General features: G+C 38.4%; 1 protein-coding gene across 1 annotated transcript in view; it reads right to left on the bottom strand.

Annotated features, from left to right (window-relative positions):
• The window catches only part of nectin1b (nectin cell adhesion molecule 1b), a 112,775-nt gene extending 97,424 nt beyond the window's left edge, over positions 1–15,351 (bottom strand). The window contains exon 1 of the mRNA XM_056239383.1: positions 14,621–15,351. Coding sequence (XP_056095358.1) covers positions 14,621–14,675 — 55 coding nt within the window. The 5' untranslated portion in view covers positions 14,676–15,351. The remainder of the gene's footprint in view (positions 1–14,620) is intronic.
• Positions 15,352–21,904: the final 6,553 nt, after the last annotated feature.

Genomic DNA, 21,904 nt, shown 5'->3' with positions numbered 1-21,904 from the left:
TAGGGCTGAAACGATTAGTCGTCATTATCGACAACATCAGCAACCAAAAATTGTCGACAAATATTTTTGTTGTCGAATATTCCTTTAATCTCATATGACCTATTTGAAGGGCCTGCACTAACGCGGTTTGACCAGTGGGGTGCTGTATCCAATACTGTAATGCAGCCTTCCCGGAACCAATCCAATAGAAGAAGACACAGCGCTTCGGAGTGCAAATGAAGCCGAACCCGTTAAATGTGGGAAAGTTTAACATGACTTAAAAAAAAATGCTGTCATATGCAGGGCCACCAACTCTCACCCATTCAAACTCACGCAATTGACACTGTTCTCAGGCAGGCCACATGTCCATTTTCACATGCAGTGAAAGATACAACGCAGAGCAAAGAGGACACAGACAAAGCAATGACAAATAAAGCAAAGTAGAGGTTACTTTTGATATAAAACAAAGTCTCAGCTTTTAAATTCTGTCAATTTTACTACAGAATTCAAACAATACATGTGGTTTTAGTGCTCTTTAATGTGGCATGACAGATCGCTGTAGTGCCTCAGGTCAAGCGGCATGTGACCGATCATCTCTTTTCTTCTTTTCTACTATTACAGCACGGAATGAACATGAATGAATTTGAAAGATACAGTACAACTTACAGAAATAAATCATCTCTAATGTAATCACTTAATCAGAGTTTCAACACCAGAAAGACGTCAATAAATCAGCTTGAAAACAATGTCACAAAACCTTACATTTACCTCAGGAAAGCCATTCAAAGACCATAAACTCGGTGGTTAGATAAAAATAGAACCCTGGAAAGAAGCATTTTTCAACAAAAACATGCACAATATTACATATTCATAGGTTTACTCTTATTAAAAAAATATTGTTACAATTCCCAAACTTAATAAATGCACACTACCAGTACCACTCATTGTAACAGTTGGGCTAATGATGACTTCTGAGGTGGAAAGAACCTGGAGGAGATTGGTCTATTCAGTTGGCTCGAAATTCATTAAAAATACATTTTCAAAAGCTGAAGTGATTTCCTTGTTTTATTTATTAGTTAAAATGGGTATAAACTCAATGTTTTACCTAATTGAAAAATTTGGATAACCGATCAAAGCTCACTGATTAATCAGCGGAATAATCGATTAATCGTTCCAACAATCGTTAGATTAATCGATTATCAAAATAATCGTTTGTTGCAGCCCTTGTCCACAGTCTGGAATATAAAACAACTACCTATAACTAGAAAGAAAGTAATTTTCGTCCAACAAACACCTTTTTTTTTCTATGGTCATGATGTCTGCCAATCAGTGCAATTCATAACATGAAATTAGTTAGTTTCAATACATGCAATTGCGACTTAAATATGCAACTTTAGATCTGCTTAGCAAACGCAGTCCTTTTCTTTACCCAAACTTATATTTCCAGATAACACACACACTCACACATTCTTCCAATACAGAATCTGTAGATTTGTTGTCCCCTTAGAGACAAAAAAGGCAGCCATATTCATAGAATTCCTTCTCTCTATTCCCCTGACTGAAGCTTTTGCACAGGCCAGTAATCGCCAGCGCATGTCTCTTTTAATGGAGGCACATCAGCCCAGCTGCCTGTAGTAAATTGACTTGTTCAGTCTGAGGGACCGGTGTGTGTGCGTACATGTGTGAGAATCTGATATATTTTATTTCAGAGGCATACACAGGATTTTAACGGAAGGCCTGGAATTATCCAATCGCTCAATCCCAGATCAGTGCTCTGACTAACCGCCCCACTTCTCTAGCGTGACACCATTACCCCTGCTGGATGCCTCTCGGCATGAGCCCTCACTGGTTTATCTCAAATAGAGCCTGTGAAGTGGAAGACTTGATAAAGACTCAACATAAACCATTATATAGGCTTTTGATTGACAGCTATAAAGCTCTCCTACACTAGAAATATGTTTACTAAAGGAAAGCACTGATACAATACTATGTTATAATTATGAATAATATATTATAATACTTAATCATTTGGAGTATATTACGATTTATGTATTTCATGAAATGTCAAATACATGTTTAACAGTATGTAAAACAGTATTCAGTAAAATTAAAACATTGTAAGCTATGTTGTAAAATGGATTACTGTTTAGTCCTTTTGAAACCTAGCATTGAAAGTGTATAATGTTTGAAAGTGATAAAGCAGGATATTATCTGCTTCCAATTGTGGCCTAATCAGACAGATGATATTTAAAAACGGCATATGTTTTAGTATGTGCTATAGGCATATTTAACTAAATAAAACCTGGTGCGATTTAAGTTAACATGAATTCTCAATAATATGTGACCAATTGTTTGCTCTTCATGATAGCAGCATGACTAAATAATTTAAGACATGAAAGAAAATGTTTTCTGAGAATATGATATTTTTTTTATCCAAAAGTTAACAATAGTGAATGCAGTAGCCTAGATTTAATAGTAATTTATTAGCCATGGGCGGCCTGGCACCCCATACTGTCAAAACTTGAGAAGTCCATGAGTTTGAGCAAAGTTCAGACGTTCATGCAGAGAGAGATATGACAGCGACAGACATAACAGAGAGAAATGGAGGGATTATTAACACTGACCTCTGAGAGGATTTCATTTAAATGATGAATCCTAATGAGCTGATCCATGGATGACACACCAGGGATTGTGAACTATTCAGAACTGAATTGAGAATCTATTGATAATTCAAAATTGAGGTAGCAAACAAGGATGCTAAACTGAAAATCTGATTAAAACCTGGAAATAATCAAAAAGTTTGAATTTGATTTTTTTTTTTTTTTTTACTAAAAATGTTTTATATTTAAGATTTTGCATGTTGTGATAGTAATATGAGAAGAATTTTCACTAGTGGTCTCCTACATTATACATATCAGGGAATAAATAGGCATAATTAGTCAGAATTAACTCATGAATACCGGACTAATGAAATTCATCCATTGTGTGACTGTTAAAATTGTAATCAATTTTTCTGTAATTCTAATTCATCATCCTGTGGCCTATTCAATTCACAATTTGAACGGGAGCCAATTCTTGAAATTCTGCAAGAAAAAGCAGAGAAAACAAGAGAATCCAAGCGAGGGAGGAGGGGAAAACACTGCAGTAATACAGCTGAAGTATCTGTTCAGTGAGTGGAAAACCAAGGGTGGGAGGATGGGTGGGCTTAACTATTTAATCTCTAAATCGAGATGAGAATCGCTAAATCAGATTAATACCAAATCAGAACAACACAAGCAAGATCGGCTCCCATTTATTGATTTCCTTTTTCTTTAGTCGGCTGATTCAGGCATTTCGACTCGAAACAGAACAGGATTTTCAGGGGTTTGAAGCAGAAAATTGCACCTGCGCTTTGCAGATAAAACAAGAACTCCATTTGGACGGATGGGAGGGAGAGGTTCCTGTGATCAGGGACCTGGAAAACAAGTCTGTGTACCCGCGCCGCATGCATACGCACAGAGACGGTCGCAGGTGCACCCAGACAAATATGTTCTGCGCTGAGACATCATCCACCCTCATCCTAAGGATGCCGAGGCTAAAAGTTCCCAGCGCAGAGTCACTTTCAGGTCAACCTGATGCTAAAAACCCACTCCCATTAACACACTTCACGCAGGCCTATACCTAAAGACCCTCCACAAACAAAGACAAAGAGGAGGAGGGAGAGCTTGCGCGTGTGCGCGCATGTGTGTGTTAATTTAGCACTTACTCTGTTTTTACTGTTATTTGTGCAGTCAGCTGTGCAGTGGAGAAACACTCCGCGCTTGTCACATCCACTCCATTATTTAGATCAGGAGCTCTCACTCATGTTTAATTCACCAGCGAGAGGCTACGCCGCATCCAGACAGAGCCGCACAGCCCCACATAAATGTGCACTACAGACTCAGCCAAAAAACACAGTGGTGGAAGTCCTGCGAATGTGACATATTAAGCATTTGCATTGCAAAGGGAAAACAGTTTAAGTAAAACCCTTTATGCATCACCAAGCAACTTAGGGAGAATTCTGGGTATAGACAAAAAGTCAGTGTTGTATATTTGCAAATGCAAAACATGCAAATCACATACTAATGCACGAGGCATGCAGATAGCACTTCCCCATCTTGCAGGCCGGTTGTGAGTGGAGGATGCTGCAGACTACGGCTGGGCGGTTTGACGATATATATATCATTAGCACGGTATTGCGTTGAGTAAATGTCACGGTATGTAAATATATATAGCACTATTGACACTTCAGAGTGCTGAAATGCATGAATGAAAATATAAAGAGCAGGGCGTGCTTGATGTTAAAGAGTTATAATTGCAATCTCCTGAAAAGGAACTCTGGACACTGCAAAAAAAACCTCACAAAACTGCCACACTGTTAAAGTGTGCGCACAGAAAGCTGCCTCTCTCAGGCTATGTTTACACGGAAACGATCTGAAGAGAAAACGCAAAAGTGGCGTTGCGTTATCACTTTTTATTCTGCGTTTAGACGAGCGTTATGGTTGGGAAATCCGCGTGCATATGGTGGCGCAAAAGTGTGTGAAATTCGATGTAGTATGCACTCCAGGCGGCTAGGGGGCAATGTGAAGCACTGCCACACAACAACACCAATATCTTAGAATATTTTGTACAACTGCTGAAAAGACTCTTGTATGTTTTTCAGAGCTGCTAGGGCAACTTGAAGGTCCGACGTATGGAAATAATCTGACATGTTGGTTGTTATTTTCCTGTGCTGGCGCTTGCCTGTGACGTAAACGCGTACGCGACGAGAGCCACCGTGAGCAGATTTGCGTTTTTACCGTTTAGACAGGAACGCGACGGTGGAGCGTTTTTAAGATTTCCACTCTGGAGGGTGGTTTCACTTTTTTGCGTTTTTAAGCCCCCAAAACGCCGTTGCCGTGTAAACGAAAGGCACATCCGATAAAATATTTTTACGTTTTCACCCGGAATCGTTCTCGTGTAAACGGGGCCTCAGAATGCGATCGCGAATTTGGGACATGCTCAATGTTAAAAAGAGTTATTAAGCACAATAAACAGTGGAAAAAAACTAAATGTTGTGGTGCACAGAAAGCCGCATCTCTCAGCATGTGATCACAAATTCAGATCTCTTTCACGTCTTATTGCGCTTGAATGGTCGAATACACATTCAATTATGTAAAAATGCCCATTGTGGGGAGTATTCATGTAAACACAGCCAGTTATGTCTTGTGGTAGAAATGTTATCCTTTAGATGTGTGTGACCATCATATGACAGTAAAAGACTTATTATAATATGGAATTGTATTGGAATGGTAAAGAGTGCTGCCACGTGACAGGAGGGCCTCCACTCAAGGATAAAATATAACAAACAAGTCTAAGAATGTTCCACGTATGGTTGAAAATACCATCATTGGCCTAGAAAGATAACATTCTGGGAGTCAAGACTATAAAGAGGAAGGATGCCCTCCTTCACTGTCACACTCTGCAACCACTCTGTGTGACTGTACGACTGCTGGCCTTTCCTTGCAAGAAAATAAACCTCATCAAAGACAATTGGAAATCTTTCTCTCTTATTTAGTGATAGAATGTTGTTTGCCACCACAGTCTCAAAGGTAAACAGTAGGGTGTAAACCAGATGTGTATCAGTATAATGGATCCATGCATTTTGGTCTTAAAGTGACAGCAGCCTAATATATCTGCTGCTCTGTGTCATTAATGTGAAAATAACATGCAGCGAATACTATGCAAGGTTTGATTTTTACGTTTGATATAAATGTATAACTGTTAAATAAACCTATTGAACCTGAAAAACGTAATTAGTTAAATTCAAATTTGTGTTATATTGTATTTGTCATATTGTTTGTAATTTGCTTATTTTTAACAACATAAATGAGTTAAAACAACCATATGGTGATATGTATCGTTGTCGTAAAATAAAATCTCATATCCTGAAAAAAGACTTATCATACCGCCCACTACTGTAGACTACCATAATCTGGTGTAATTTACTGCAATGGTATGGAATCGCTCAATTTGAGTCTTTTGATAGTGTATAAATGTTATAACTTCCTAAAACGTCCTAAATATATTTGAGAAGCAGCAATGAATCATTTATTTAGATTAGATATTTACAAATCACACAATGTTATCTTTAATGTGAATGGTCATAATGTTTACATAATGACAAATAGCAATGAAATGTTTTAAACAATTTTTATAATATACAAAATATACATTCTACAATGAGCCTCATTTATACGTGCTTTGTGGTAAAAAGAATGACAATGACGCTTCACAAGCAAAGACGGCATTTTGTTAAACTGGATTATGTCCGGTTAGGGAATAAGATGCAGGTTTTTTGATGAAAAAAAAAAAACTCTTGAATATGACGAACCCATATTAATAAGGTACACAAATTAATTGCGCTTGCATCAAAAATCCCAGCTGCGCACAACATTGGAGTTCCAACCAGCGTCTCAAATGCTGCTTTAGCAGTCTGCAGGGGTTGCTAGCAGTGTCCATGAGGTAAATTCACCATAGTAATATTATGTGGCTGTCATTCTCACTGTTCTTTCTTAGCTCGGGGCAGCTTTCCACGCATCACCCCAGTACAAAATAGACCTCCAAGGGAATTGGATGGAGCTCTCATCTGCATGCTAATGTTTAACCATCCAACCCAAATGTCTGTATAATCACTTTCACAGCAGAACTCCATCCGGTGAGCATCCCCCACCAAACGCTGTGCCATGTGTCACTGTCAGACAGTTACGACTATTTCTCTCTAAGGAGGACAGACAAACAGACTGAAAGACACGCAATAAAAAACTTCTCCTGGCCTACATGTGACCTCTTGGGGTTAAGCAACACTTATTGAGGTTTGGCTGATGAGTTCCACAGGTTTTTCACCCATACAAGCTCCATGATCCTTTGGGAAACACCTGCTTCTGATCAATGTCCACTTTTATGACCCTGCTTCATCTGGCTTTTGGTTTTCAAAAGATCCACTTCAAATGAGAACACACCCCTGTCTTCCAATTATGGCACATGCAAAAAGGCAAACAGCACAAATACATTAAAATGTAGACCATTGAGGTCCGTGAACAAGCCAATTCTAAACAACTGGATATAGCTAACAATCAAGAAAAGTGTTTTTTTGTCCAAAGTATTTTACATTTTTATTCAATAAATATTACAAAACCGAAAAGGAGAGCAACTACTCCAAGTAAATCCCTCCTGTAGTGGATACCAGAATGTCCACAGCAAGTCTTTCACACAGTAAGCGCACCAATAAGCAACAAGCCTCCTGGGTAAACAGAACCGAAGGTGTCTGAAAGCAAAATTATTCAAATTTTGCAGAATCAAGTTTGCATGGTGCCAAGTTATTACTTGGATTACATTTCAGAGCTATAGACAAATTCACATTGAGAATAATTGCATTTCTGTGGTTGATGCTCATCCATCATTGGAAGTGTTCATTCCCCCAAAATGTTTAATCCAACTAAGATGGGGATTTGGAGTTGAGAAAATCGCTTTAACCAGCCTGAAAGGCAATGATCTATATGAGTGAACATACTACACAGACCTGTCCCAGCCTCCCGCATCCCCAGAACGCACAATACAGAGAAGACAATTAAAGAGCAATGAGAAAGGAAGTGAGGCAAGGGTGGCCCGACTTATAGATGAAATTAAATTATCATGATGCCACAACAAGCAACTGTGCTTCCGGGTTTGTCAGACAAGCAGCGTTTAGTGATCAATATAAGAACATAATTAGACTTAATGCTAACTTTAAACATTAAAAATAAAATGCAACTATGCATTTTAAGAACAATGCATGTTTATTTATTTATTTTCATGTCCTTTGCAAAGGCCCTAAATGTGATAATGATGACCAGGGTCCATTAACAAAGTCATCATTTTGCCAAATCCTGGCCCTGATCTATCAATATTGACAGAAATCAGAAAGTGTTATAACCTCACGCACAGCAATTATTGATAATTTCCAGCTCAATTTGAACAAAGCTCTAATTTAAAACTGCTCTTTTTCGATGCACCTGAAGAACCTGAAAGTGTCACCACTGACACTTTTCATGTATACTCCCATAAAATCTCAACTTTGCGACCATGTCCTCATTATAATGACGGACTGGCGGCAAGTACCCATCGACGCAACTATAACACAGCCAACTAATGTGACGTATTTTGAGTGAAGTGTTTTTTGCGAGACATTTGTGCATTGAGCGGATTGAGTATGCTGCTGCTGTTTTGGCACAGTCCATTTCATCTTAAGCACCGCTGTGGATGGTTCATGCTAATAGCTTTCTACGCTGTTAATTTCAAGAATGACTGGGCAGACCCCATAGATCAATTCTGCTTGATGATGAGGGGTACACGGTAACCTCTCCCGCTCTCTTACCTGTAAATCTCACCTTACTTTGTTTTACACTACAGTAATTAAAAGCTATATTTACAATAAAAATGGTTTGGTTCCAAAACCTAGTGAGCTGCCTTGCGGTCTACATAGGAAGCTGCTTTCCAAGGTGACATACTTAAGACCGCTCTAAATAGTCAACTTCTTTTCATCATAAATTGTAGCAAAGTGCACAGGAGACTCACAATTGATTTCAACAGAGTTTGGCGTTAATTAATTGCTATCAAGAGATGCACTGGTCGACCAGCCATAAATTGGAACCGGACGGTTTCCGATTATGTGTTTAGGGGAAAAATCATGCCAGTTTTACATTTTATTTTATTCTGGACTTGACGGTATTTGGTTTTTTTTTTTGGGGGGGGGGGGGTTCTATCAGTATAATGCCTGTTTATAAGTGCAGCACTGCTTTGTGTAAAGAAGTAACCACATTTTTAAAGAGATGTTTCAATGTTTTTTAAGTGCCATATTGGATTTTTTTTTTTATTGAGCTGTTAAAAATGCATTATGGGATTGCTGCATTTTAGCTATATAAAAAACAGCAACATAATTACATTTTGGAACAGGCTTCATGTTAGGAGCTCACCTATGATACCTTAAAATCGTGCCCATCAAGGTTTTGGAACAGAGCCAGTGTCTTTGCCAAGTCTGCAGCATTTGAATAGAGCAAACTGGTGCATTTGATAACTAGATTTCAGTGCAGGATTGTGAAAGAGAATGTTTAATACTGAACAAGGCCATTATAACTGAAATACAAAAACACTTTGCATAACGCATATGAAATCAAGTTCAGTGGGAGAAACAGCACAATCCTTCTTTGAAAAATAAATAAATAAAAACAGAACACAAACTAACATCTTAACTCATTTAAAATGCATGACTAAACTCCAGTTCAATGAATGCGCATTCTGACAGATGAAATCAATGAACAGAAACTGGCTTTTTAATGCAACGCATTGTTAAACGGCGTCAAAGAAAAGCGGTTAAAAGTGTGAAACGGCATCAAAGCGTGACTGCAACTGCTAAAATCAGGTCCCTTCACTAAAGCGGTTTCAGTTCACGCTTATGTAATATATTCTGATGTGAATTGAAAATGGTTTCAAATGGTATGGGACTCATGTCAAGGCGAGTAACCTAATGCAAAAGTAATGAACACTTTATTTGCGAATAAACCAGATTTCCAACACATTTGGAAATACAATTGAGGAGTGTTAACCATCTGTCTGACTTTACCCCAGTTTCTCATGGGTGGAGTGGAACAAGTGATGGTTTTACACCCACACACACTTGTTTGCCAGCTAAACCATCTATTGTGGGGGTCACAACAGCTTGTATATCACTTAGACCTTCAAAGAGGGCTGACATTAATAGGCTCACCTTTTGACCTCAAAGTGAATGACCAAATTCCTGTCATTGCACATAAAGAAAAGAGTAAAGCCATTTGAAGTGAAAGGGAGCCAAGCTTTCGCAGCAAACAACGTATATTTCCCCCTCGCTGAACTCTTTTGAGCATTTGTAATCTTTCTAGTGCACATCCGTGAAAGACCCTGGGCGATCTGATATTGCTCATCATAGCAATTTAGAGAGTGTTGGCAAAACTTACAAATTAAAAACGCCACTCAAACATGGCTTTCACAGTCAATGGGATAATCAAAACACGCAAGGGGGGGGGGGATATCACAAGATGTTCTTCTTCTCTCTCTTGATTGAACCACTTCAAACACGATTCCTCCAGCCAGGAAAATAATCCTGATCTTTTACATGAACCACAGGATCATCTCTACACAAATCAGGCAAGACTTTGTGATCAAAGAGCAGAACGCACAGAATCAGCTGTCGTTCTCTGCGAAAAGAGGACTCGTGGGTAACAAGGCCAACTGGGTATTTGTTCCATTCTGTGACATTCTGGTTAGTAAAATATTAAGCCGACCTAAAAATCAGAATTGACCCTATTCATTTTTCGCTCTATTCATAGTTTGTCTAATTGTGAACATTTCATCTGCACACATTATTTCAAAGAAAAGAAAAAGCAAGAAATAAATGAATTGATGGACTGATATTACAAATCATTCTTATTTTTGAAGAAAAACAAGCTAACACACTAGAAAAGGAAATGATGATTGGATCAGTCAATCAACATTTCAGCACTCCAACTGAACTCCAACTGATCTAAAATATAGGCCTATATATATTACATATTTTGGTAACGCTTCATTCTACAGTCCTGTTACCCATGTACTTACTATGTACTTATTACAGTAATTATAATTACTGGTTAATAACTAGGTACTAACCCTGAACCTACCCCTAAACCTACCCCTAACCCATGTACTTACCTTATCTTAGCCAGTACTTTCTAGGTAAGTACACTGTAAGTACACGTAAGTACTTTACTGTAAAAGGAAGCGTCACCCATATTTTATATAACGTCGTAGCACTTTATTTTACAGTCCTGTTCCCCATGTACATAAGATGTACTTATTATACTAATTACAATCACTGGGTAATAACTAGGTACTAACCTCGAACCTACTCCTAAACCCAAAATTAACGCCTTATATACCCAATTCTTTTTTAGGCAAGTATGTACACACAAGTACACATACTGTAAAATAACATGAAACCCAAATTTCACTGATAGAGCACCTTTCATATTGTACATGCAGTAGCTGAAAGTGCTTAAGAAACAGGTGAAAAGCATTTTGGGCATTCAGCCATTTTCTACCCCAGATTAACTCGACTGATTCCGACACGTACACGCAAACCACTTTCCTAGGTAGTTCACCTTGAAACAGCCCTCTTAGTAAAATTGATGTTTGTGGTGGGCTCAAATAATTAAGGTATAGATTAGAGCTCCTCCGTGAAATACTCCTTAAATCGAGCAAAACTATGATGAATGCTTTTTTTTTTTTTTTTGAAGCTTTTAAAAGTTTTCCATTCCGTTAATGGAAAAAAAAGTATCGCTAAAAAAGGTATCACAGGAGGAAATGACGATTTACGGGTCAGTGATGGTTTGCCAAACACTGGACGTTAGGAGAAATTATCCATCTAGCATCTGTTTTACTCTATAGGGAGAGCTATAAGTCATGTAATCACTATCAAACAGCACAGCCCGTTCCTTTACTCTTCTTTCATCCTTTGCATTGCTGAATGAATTTTAGCCACAAAGAAGAGTTGTGTTTTTATATGAACAAGGAGAATTAACAGCACAGGTATGTTGTTTCACACCCCAACATGTGTTGTTGAAATTCACTGTACACTCTTTATGACAGAAAGCAGGAATTGTATGTGTTCCTTGAGGAAAACCATCCCGGTAAAATGGAAGAGCCGTATGAATGAACTAAAAGGGATAGGCCTAGTTCATTAAAAAATGATCATTCTGTCATCATTTACTCAACCTCATGTCATTTCAAACCTGCATAAAATCATACAGGTTTGGAATGACATGGGTTAGTAGATTTTTACTTTTTTTCATTCTGATCATTCTGCGGAACACAAAAGAAACATATTTTTGAAGAATGTCGGTATCCAAACACGGTTGACCACCACTGACAATTTCACAAAAAGAAAGAAATTCATAAAAACCTGGGAGGTTAAGAAAGCATCAATCTATTGATTCATCTAGCCTAGCGTCGAGCCATTTCAGACATTACCAATAGATCAGAACACCCGAGAGATTCCTCAGGCCGCATTACAACCAACAAGCTGCAAATTGCCCTATTAATAGATTACCCTGGCGGGTTCCAACTTGGCAAAAAAAGGGGGCGTGAATCTCAGAGCAGATAACATTGTAAATTACGACACTTCAGCCCATGCTTTTCAATGGGAGAGCCTTGGGCGTCAAATAACAGCAAGCAGAACCACATCCATATAATTCATTATGCTTCATTATTTGCTCGGCTTCACAGCACCGCTAAGTATTCAAGCTGTACGTGTAGCTGCACGTGAAGTAACCGGCTCTGACATGAACATGTTCACGTAGATCTGATTTATGCTGAGTGATTGCTTTGCTTCAGAAAGAGAAACAATAACCAGATGTCTTCTAAGACCCCCCATTCCAGCTGTTAATTGCATGGCAAGTGTCTAGTAAACACAGAACGGAGGTGAACAAAGAGGGATGTGTTCACTACGCCCGGGTTGTGTATATCATTAGATTTCCAAGGTGTCTTGTCAACAGAGCATGCTTGGGTTTGCTTTCTCAAGGATCTTGTCTGAACGGATCTTTGCAACTTTTCTATGCTCTCATAACCTCTCCCACCATTTTTATTATATCTTGTGACTTTGAAGTCTTAAATGATACCCTGGAAAAAAAAAAATAGTTCTATGCATATCATTACTGTCAAGAAAGTTAAATATTTTGCTCCATTAAGTTACCAGTCCTTGCTAATGGTGAGAAACGCAAGCTAATTAATTCTTCAGTCATCCCTTACCCACAAGAACAAATGCTCAAAATGCTGACTCTTATTACAGTGCGCCACCATCGACAATTTTACTTCTAGTTCCTGCATCATCTTGCCACACGAGTCATTTGGTTTTATTACATCACATGACAAAAAAAAAACGTCTACAGGAACTCAATCTGAAAGCAGCCTTACAGGCACACAAGCATTTGGCCACCGTGTGATTCAAACAAGACTGTTCCGTTTCTGGAGTCACGCCAAAAGCAACATGTTCAAGCTATTTGAGCGAAGATATTTGCAACTGTGCAAGGTGCCATTTATTACATGAAGCTTAGCGATAAAATCAACTCCTTATGGTTAGATCTAGGCATTCTTTGAGTCTTGCAAAACTATTAGTGAAGCATTATATCACTACAAAGAGCAGCAGAATATTCTTAATAAAGGATGCAGGGATGTCTTCATCACATAAGAGTGGAAAAGCGAGATGATAAGGGAAAGAATCACCAAATGAAAGGAGGTGAAAGGGTTATTATCACATAAGCCTTTCACTCAGTTGACCCTGAACAGCTGTTTTGACTGGCTAAGCTTCTTCTACAGAGCCACTAGGGGCAGGCCGGAAAAGCGCTCTAAGACCAACCAATATATCAGACAGTTTGTTTACAACATTAGAGGTCAGCAGTGCAGTATTGATTTGAAAATATACTCTCAAGAGCAGTTTATTAAAAGACACCCAATGCTGGGCCAATAGTAGTACCAGAGTCTCTGGGGAACGCAAATGAATTGAATACTCTTGCTGATAAGGGAAAGGGATGCTTTTAAAGGGAAACTGTGTGTTTGAATTAAAGGTTATTATGTCATGTCATGTGATCTATTCATTTTACAGGAAGGAAGTTCAGGTACAGAGGATGAAGGACTATGATCTTCACAGAAGGGTCACACCCATATATCACTCACGGACAAAGCAAGTGCTTTAATCTGACAGCCAAAGGAAAGTTAACTAATTCCAACTCATATTTGACAAGAATATAAGCCGTTGCACCTTAGAACATTATGAAGCACAATTAATTGCCAGAACTAACTGCAAAAATATTACAAAAATAATTAAGTCATTGTCACGACTACTCAATTTTTTAAAAGTTCACTTGAGATCGATGCTTCTTTTAAAAGTGTACATTATGGATAAATTATGACAAATAAGAATGCATGAGAGGAAGTCAAAATTGTTTGATACAAATGATGTTTTACCCCCAGGAAAATATTAAAAAACAACTGTTTTTATAACAAAAAAATAGCTTATTTTTACTGTCTGAAGAATGTTACACCAAGAGGTGCGTATATTCATCATTAAATTGTAATGTGAATGATTCATCACTATGGGTTACTTGATCCGTCTCCATCCATGCCACTCATTTGACATCTGGCGTCAAACGATATTGTCGAACAAAGACTAGGCTACTAAATAAATTATCGCTTAGTATGTAAACATGCACATCCTTTATCTCTTAAACTAAAAAAAAACTAACATTTGTGTTCCCTTATATGTCTGCAGCTCTTCAATAACTCACAATTAACAAGCAGAACACATATTCTAGCGCAGCATCAATATCGCCATCTGCCTGTATCTCATGTTTTCATGCGTTCAGTTCGAGTCCATTTATCTTAATTATGGCAACACTGTATCACCAGAGAGGTTTAGTCTAACTTTAAACAGTTATGAACCGCATAGTATTTGAAAGATTCCGGATGGCGGTCTCACTAAATGACAATAGCGCATATTTGACTGACAAACATCCTTCAGTGGAGCTCATGGACTTACCTGGAGCGTTTAACGCGACCAACAGGACAATCCAAAAAGTCGCCAACATTGCCATCGCGCCTCACGCCAAATATCCGATCTGATATTGCGATCTGCAAAGAGCGATCCGTTGATTCATGCAACTTCAACACAATCCACTTCTGTCCACCCCTTCACTATACGACAGAAAGTCAGCTGTTAGTAAAACTGCATTCAATGAAGAGTTTAGCACAGCCAGGAATCTAGATCGCATCCAAACGCCCGTGTAAGAAGCTGATCGAATCGGATTCTGCAGATGAAAAGTCCGCTCGACGAGGCGGATAAGAAGCAGACAAGTTCAGGGATCCCGCATCCCAAGCGTTGAATCCAGTGCGGCTGCTCAACCCCCTCAAAACAGAAGCGCAGTGAACCCTGAATCACGGGGCGTTTAATGCATCCGTTCCGTTTGCTCCACAATACAAGTATGTATAACAAGATTCTGTACTTTGTTTTGCGCCGTGGTAACAAGAATATGTCCTATAAGTCCCAACGGTCCCGGTCTGTTCCCTCAGTTTGGGAGTGTGAGGATTATCAGATTATTTTTGTTGGGTGCTGAAGATGTTTCAACGGACCAGAAATCCGTTCCGAACAAATTTTTTTTTTTTTTTTGAGAAAACGGACTGATTCTCCAGAATATGGCAACAATTCCGTGGTTTGGCGCACTTCGGGCACTGCTGCCACAACCTGAACTGTTCTAGTGTAGCTGATACAAGCGCGAGGAGAGATCCGAATCAGGGTGACGTCAGAAAAGGGCGTGGCTTACACTAGAGTGTAGGAGGATTTAGTTCATTGTTGCCATGTCCGCTTATAATAAGCGTGGTCTACAGTTTTTGTGGGTCTTATTTCCAGATAACAATCACATTTTGGGGTGGTTGCTAGTGCATAGAGATACCCATCTACTAGTTAAGCCACACTCTACATAACATATATTAATCAGTTAGTTTTCCATGTTGTTCCATATTTAGGGGCGACAAACTGACAGCGACTTGCAGAGACAGCAATTTACTGGATAGCCTATCAGTTATTTTCAGTGAGACTTGGAGATTTCCAGTGGCGCGAGCGAAGGGACCATGTTCGCCTTTTCACATTTGGGATTCTCAGAAGCGGAAGTCATCATAGTTGGGTAATCTTAATTTTTGCATTCCCATTTGATCCACTAAAGATAAAATCCACAATATCCTTTCTATGAGTTTCCAAAAGAGGAAAAAATAATAAATAATGAAAGCTTGATAACAGTGGTCAGAAGAGAGAAAGGTTTGCCACTACTCCCCAAAAATTGTCAAAAATATAGATTTTTTGTATCTGAAACGCTTCCAATAGCCCTACTAATTTTCCGCAAGATACATGATATCATCTGCGCTTTCTTGCTCTCTCATCTCTCCGACAACGAGTTATGGACTCTTCTCCCCTCACTCACTCATTCATTTAATTTGCTCCAGATGTATATGGTTGGTTACAGGACTTGAATTTTGACGTGGTTGCTCGTAATGTTACTCCTTTTCACAGATTTTGTGCTCACACCCAAAGTGTGCGTGTGTAAAGCTGCTTATTGCATTTAAACAGTCAAATACACACAAAATACTGTCAAAATGCCAGTTTGATGAATATTCATGTAGGCTAAAAACAGTCAGTTATGTTTTAAGTGAAATGTAACAGTATAATTGATCCGTCGGGTCTTAAAGTGACAGCAGCCTGATAGGTTATACCTGCTGCCAAATTATGAGATAATATTAAAAACATATGGTAGTTTTTACCCATCTTATTGATGTCAAAATTGTGGCCAGTGGAAATGCTAAGTGGCTACTTTGGAAAACCACTAAAAAAAAGTTAAATATGAGCAAAAAAAAGTTAATGTCAAGCCCTTTATATTAACAGATGTTAACCGTGGAAATGCGCCATCGTAGTCTGTGAAAAAGATCCGACAAGCGATGCAACAAGTAGAGCACAACTTTATGTAAATAAGCAGCAACATGATGCACGTAGGCTATTGTGTTTTCTCAGACCAAGTTGCCCGTTTTCCCGAGTGAGATCTGGCAACACTGCTTTAGTCGCCATTGCGCAAAGTTAACTCTGAGGGGAGGATTAAATTCACAGAAACTATAAAAAAAGATATACTTAAAGAGATCTTCTACATGATAAACCGGAGGATATCGACGTGATATTATCATATGTGAGATAAAAGGTTGTCGGGAACAACTTATTTCACCACCAAATGACTATTTTGTGTCTACGACCAGCTACTTTCCTTAACAAGCCAACACTCAAGACTTTGAGGGAATTTGCGGTCGTAACGCTGAGGTTTGGAGTCAGTGCTTTGCTTCACTCGATGCAGCGATTAATATATGACTTTATCATGATTTATTAACAGTTGTAGGCTACCTGTTTCCATTTCATAAATTGATTCCAGGTAGGACAGTCTGTGTGTGACAGAATGTGAGGTGATTGAGTGGAAGCAGTAGAATACTTCCCTCTGCTGGTCACCTTCTTATGACTCAGTGAGTTCCTCCGGGTAAACCATGGGGAATTAGACAGCAGTGTGGAGTTTACCGTTACTGAAATCATGTCTTTACAGACCCTCTGCATCAATTTACTTCACTTGAGGGCAAATGACGTTGAAATGTGTCAGCAACAAGAAAACAAGCAACCTGGTATGAAAAAGACCCATACAAAAAAAGACCCATACAAATGCCTTTCCTAACCAAAAACACAACACAACATCCATAAAGGCCTGTTGCATTCAGCTGTTTATTGATAATGAAGGTAAGAGAATAACTTAACCTTTAAAGGGGCATACTTTTCTCAGTACTTTATTTATTTATTTATTTATTTATTTAATATTTTCCCAGCATTACTACATATCTTTATTTAAAATATATTAACATATACCTCAAGGTCAGTGGGCCTTCTCATAGCCAAGATATTTAGTCAATGCCTGGCAGAGTTTTTATATCAATAGTATTTGCATGGATCATCTCTTCCAATATTTTCCCTGATTTTTTTTACCCACTCACTCACTCACTCACTGTCCCTTTCTGTATCCCCCAGATACAAAAATCATTGAAGTCTTTATTTTTTTTTGATCTGATGTATTGTAGCATACGCATTCATAAAACACTAAACTGGGGCATTTAAATAGTGAGATGCAGGGCAAGGCAGAAACATGTGAGGAAAAGAGAAACAGACTTAACGGATTAATAATAACAAAATATGTGTGGTTTGCACTGCAAGTGAGGAAATTTGACAGAAAGATGTATAGTGGTATGGTGGCCAAGATCCCAGAGAGGACTTTAAAGAGGAAAAAGAGGACTTTACTCTGGAAGCACCCAAAGTCGCTTATAAAAAGCAGACACTGAACACTGAAATCAATCCAAACCCCAAAGGGGCTGGCAAAAAAATGACCAAAATCTTGGTTGCCTACAAGTTCCAAATAAAAAGACAAAATAATCAAATGAAACACAGGTGCATTTTATTTGTAAAATATTTCCTATATTGGAACATCTAAAATATATCCAAACCACGCGGCTGGCAAATAAATGACTAAAATTGTGGTTGCCTCCATCAAGTTCCAAGAGAAAACAAAATTCATCTGTTTCATTGTATTATTTGTAAAATATTTAATTTAATGGATCATCCAAAATCCATTTAAAACCACATAGGGGCTGGCAAATAAATGACCAAAATTGTGGTTGCCTCCAAGTTCCAAATAAAAAAGAGAAAGTAATCAAATGAAACACAGGTGAATTTTAATTGTAAAATATTTAATTTATTGGATCATCCAAAAATATGCATTATAATATGCATATATTTGTTAGTCAGAAATGATCAAGATAGACTCTAAATTATAAAGATAGTTCTAACACTAAATTATGAGTGAATATTCCCTTCACATTTGACGCCGTTGTAAAATAGCCAATATACACGTGCGGCTCCACACATGCGTTGAATTATAAATGAATGCGGCAAGTGGTGACGCTATAAACAACAAACTTTATTTTGTCCTTGTGCCTGACACCTTTCAATAACAAGTTATCTGTCATCTTAGCCTGTTTGGGACACATCGAGCTCTGTATTTTTGCACTATTCATTGTTTCTTTGTCACTATCATGCATGTGTGTAATGTAAAGCAGTCTTGCACACTGATAGCTGCACAAATATATCTACAGCAGTATAAATGATGCAGCAAAATATCTACCGGCTGACACAATTCTACCATCGCACAGTATATATCAATGCACCACCCAGCCCTACTGCCACATTGTCACAATAATCTTGAAATGAAAAAGTGCTAGTAACAGATGCAGTTTTCATGTGATGAATGGAAGTAAATTCTTTAAAAAAAAATGCAATATTGAACTCCGTGATTAATTTAAATGCACGCACAAGATACACTTTCCCATGCGCCGTGGGTGGGAGTTTCTCTCAACAATTTACAAATTGGGATGACTGATTTTATTCATCAAAACATTCATTCTGAAGTGTTGATGGAACAACACTGTTTAGTGTGTAAGATCTGGTGTTTGAGAGGTGTTTTGACTCATAGAGGAACATGTGGAGCCTCCAAAACACAGAAAGCTTGATCTTCTGTTCTCTATATAAATGACCAGGGACACAGGGAAAAAAGGAAGAAAGGGACGTTCTTCTGCACTGAATATGAACCATACATTCCTTCCATTGCACCATTCTCTCACATTTACAAATGACCTATGAAACCCACACATGACCTAAAAGTTTACTCATTGCATGAGAGTTCAACCCTTTACTGTTTGTTTCTACAATAAACAAACACTCTTTCTCCTCCCATTTTTTCTGCCACGAATACAAATGTGAAAGTTTATACACACAAACATGCATTTTGGCCATCCATTGTGGGGCTTCATGAGGTTGTATGTACACACATCTCTAAATATCACGCCCAATGGAGACAAAAACAATCACAAATACACAATATTTATTACGGTTTGTTCCACCCCAATATCAACAAACACAGCTGAGCATCGAAAGATTTTCAGCAGCAGAATGGGATCACATGCACATTTGAGTCTCTTAAATGATGTAATGGTTACTGAACGGGCCACCTTGTCAATATTGTGCGTCACAGAATTACAGAAGGTTTACACCCCGATGAACCTCATTTATAAGAATCGACACTAAGGACCTTTTGGATATTACTTAACTCATGACTGATTTAATGATTATGGAGACAGGCTGCAACCAAATATGCATACTTCCACACTATATAGTTGGCGAAAAAAGTATATCCGAATTCACATTATTCATAAAACAGTGGGCAATAAAGTTGTTTTTTTTTCCCTAAGGCCAGCATTTTTTCCCCCTAATTGTTTTCAATGGGAGCACCAAATATAAAATCAGCAGCAGCGTGAGGAGGAGCTGAGTGTCTATTTCATGCTGAGCGCTGAGTGCTTTATTTTTTTTTTTGGTTGCAGAGTTTAACGTTCAACTCTGGGTAAAATGTAGGCGCTGACTCACTTTTTACCCAGCAGTCCAATCACAGTAGAGTAGGGGCGGGAAAAATATCACACTGACCAACCATCAGTCATCATAATCTCATGAACCCACATAGACCGACGGGTCTCTTCATCCAAAACAAGGACCAGAAAAAGAACCTTACATTGTGTCAACATTTTTATGTGCGGAGCTATGCATTTTCAGAAGAACACCTGCTGTTTTCAGCTTTCTAAAAATGCTTTGGTGGACACACGGCCTAAATCCTAGAATACTTCTGGCGAGATTCTGAAGTGCGCATCCAATGAACTTTATCACATGAGGCCACTGGAGAGAATTAGTGAATTGCCATGAACTGACAACTGACGCTGCTCACATGACAATCCCAATATGGCAAAAATAGTATGTCCAGTTTACATTCATACTACACACATTCATGCTATACAGAACTTTTAAAACGGTCAAGGACGAGTTTCAAAAGAAATACCAGCCCGTTCTCATCCCAAGGCGTCATATACTGACGCTTTTGCCAAAGCGTCTATATCCAACGCACATGGCACCCTTTAGCGTCAATATGAGACGCAGATATATGGCGCCTCCTAGTGGTCTAACCCTAACACTACCCCAGACCTAAACCTACCCATAACCGAAGCGTGTTATATTGACGCTAAAGGGTGCCATGTGGGTCGGATGTAGACACTTTGCCAAAAGCGTCAGTATATGACGCCTTGGGATGAGAATGCGTTGGAAATACCTACTCAAAGTATGCAATTTGCGATTTCGAAGAAAAAAAAAACTTGCTGGCGGAGGACTAGAACAATGAACAATTCAAGATACATTTATATTTAGAATGCAAAGATAATGTTTCATCCAACAAGGAACCTAAAAGTACTGCGCACATAATGTTTCAGACTTCGCACGCAGCGCTTTGAATCATTTTGGTGTCCCAAGAGCAGAATGATGGATGGTGTATCTGGACTGTGTCAGGATCTGAGCGATTTCCAAGAAGTTCGAGAATAAAAGAATGTGTTTCCACTTTGGATGTCATTGTTAAATTGATTTCTCTGGGACACAGCAACAGAGTTAGGATGTGTTTGTCATGACCAACAATACTGTGTTGTAGACCTGTGGCTCGGTCAACATTTGAAACCCAATGCATACGGCTGAATTTGTAATTGACATCCAATATGTGCAATATGATACTCAGGATAAGAGGTCCAAACAGACGAAGCATGCCTGTCATTGAGTAGAGCTATGTTACATTCTTGTTTCTACATCCCTCATATTTCAAATTAGACAACACAAAATTAACAAATAATATTATATGTACTATTAAATAATATTTTAAAATCGGTATAACATGGTCATTTCCTCCCTTTTTTTGACCTACGGAATTAAACAAGTTGTTGTTGTTTTCCCTTTAAGGCTTTTAAGACCATGTAAGCACACAGCCTAGCCTTCAACAGACTTTACATCTGCATCACATCATTATAACAGGTTCACAAGTGCTGAAATGTGCTGCACAAACTGTCAATAATATATTTCTCTGCTACTTATGGTTTAGGAATAATAATGTATCTAACATACTTTATTATTTCACTGAAACAGTCCAGGCAAAGCTGCTATGGAAAGAACTATAATAAGTATTATGGATATGTAGGCCTACATGTGGAATCTCATGTATTAATTTTTCTCATGTTAGAAAGCTGCAGAATATTAGAATGAGCTGATTTCATTTGTATTTTTCAGCCATTTGCATACCTCTTCATAATGGTACCACCACCACTGCAATGTATTTTTGTG

Source organism: Rhinichthys klamathensis, unplaced genomic scaffold (genome assembly GCF_029890125.1).
Source record: "Rhinichthys klamathensis goyatoka isolate OS25496 unplaced genomic scaffold, OSU_Roscu_1.1 h1tg000561l_1, whole genome shotgun sequence".
NCBI classification, from domain to species: Eukaryota; Metazoa; Chordata; class Actinopteri; order Cypriniformes; family Leuciscidae; genus Rhinichthys; species Rhinichthys klamathensis.
The sequence above is the reverse complement of the archived record's forward strand: the minus strand, read 5'-3'. Positions and strand labels throughout refer to the sequence as shown.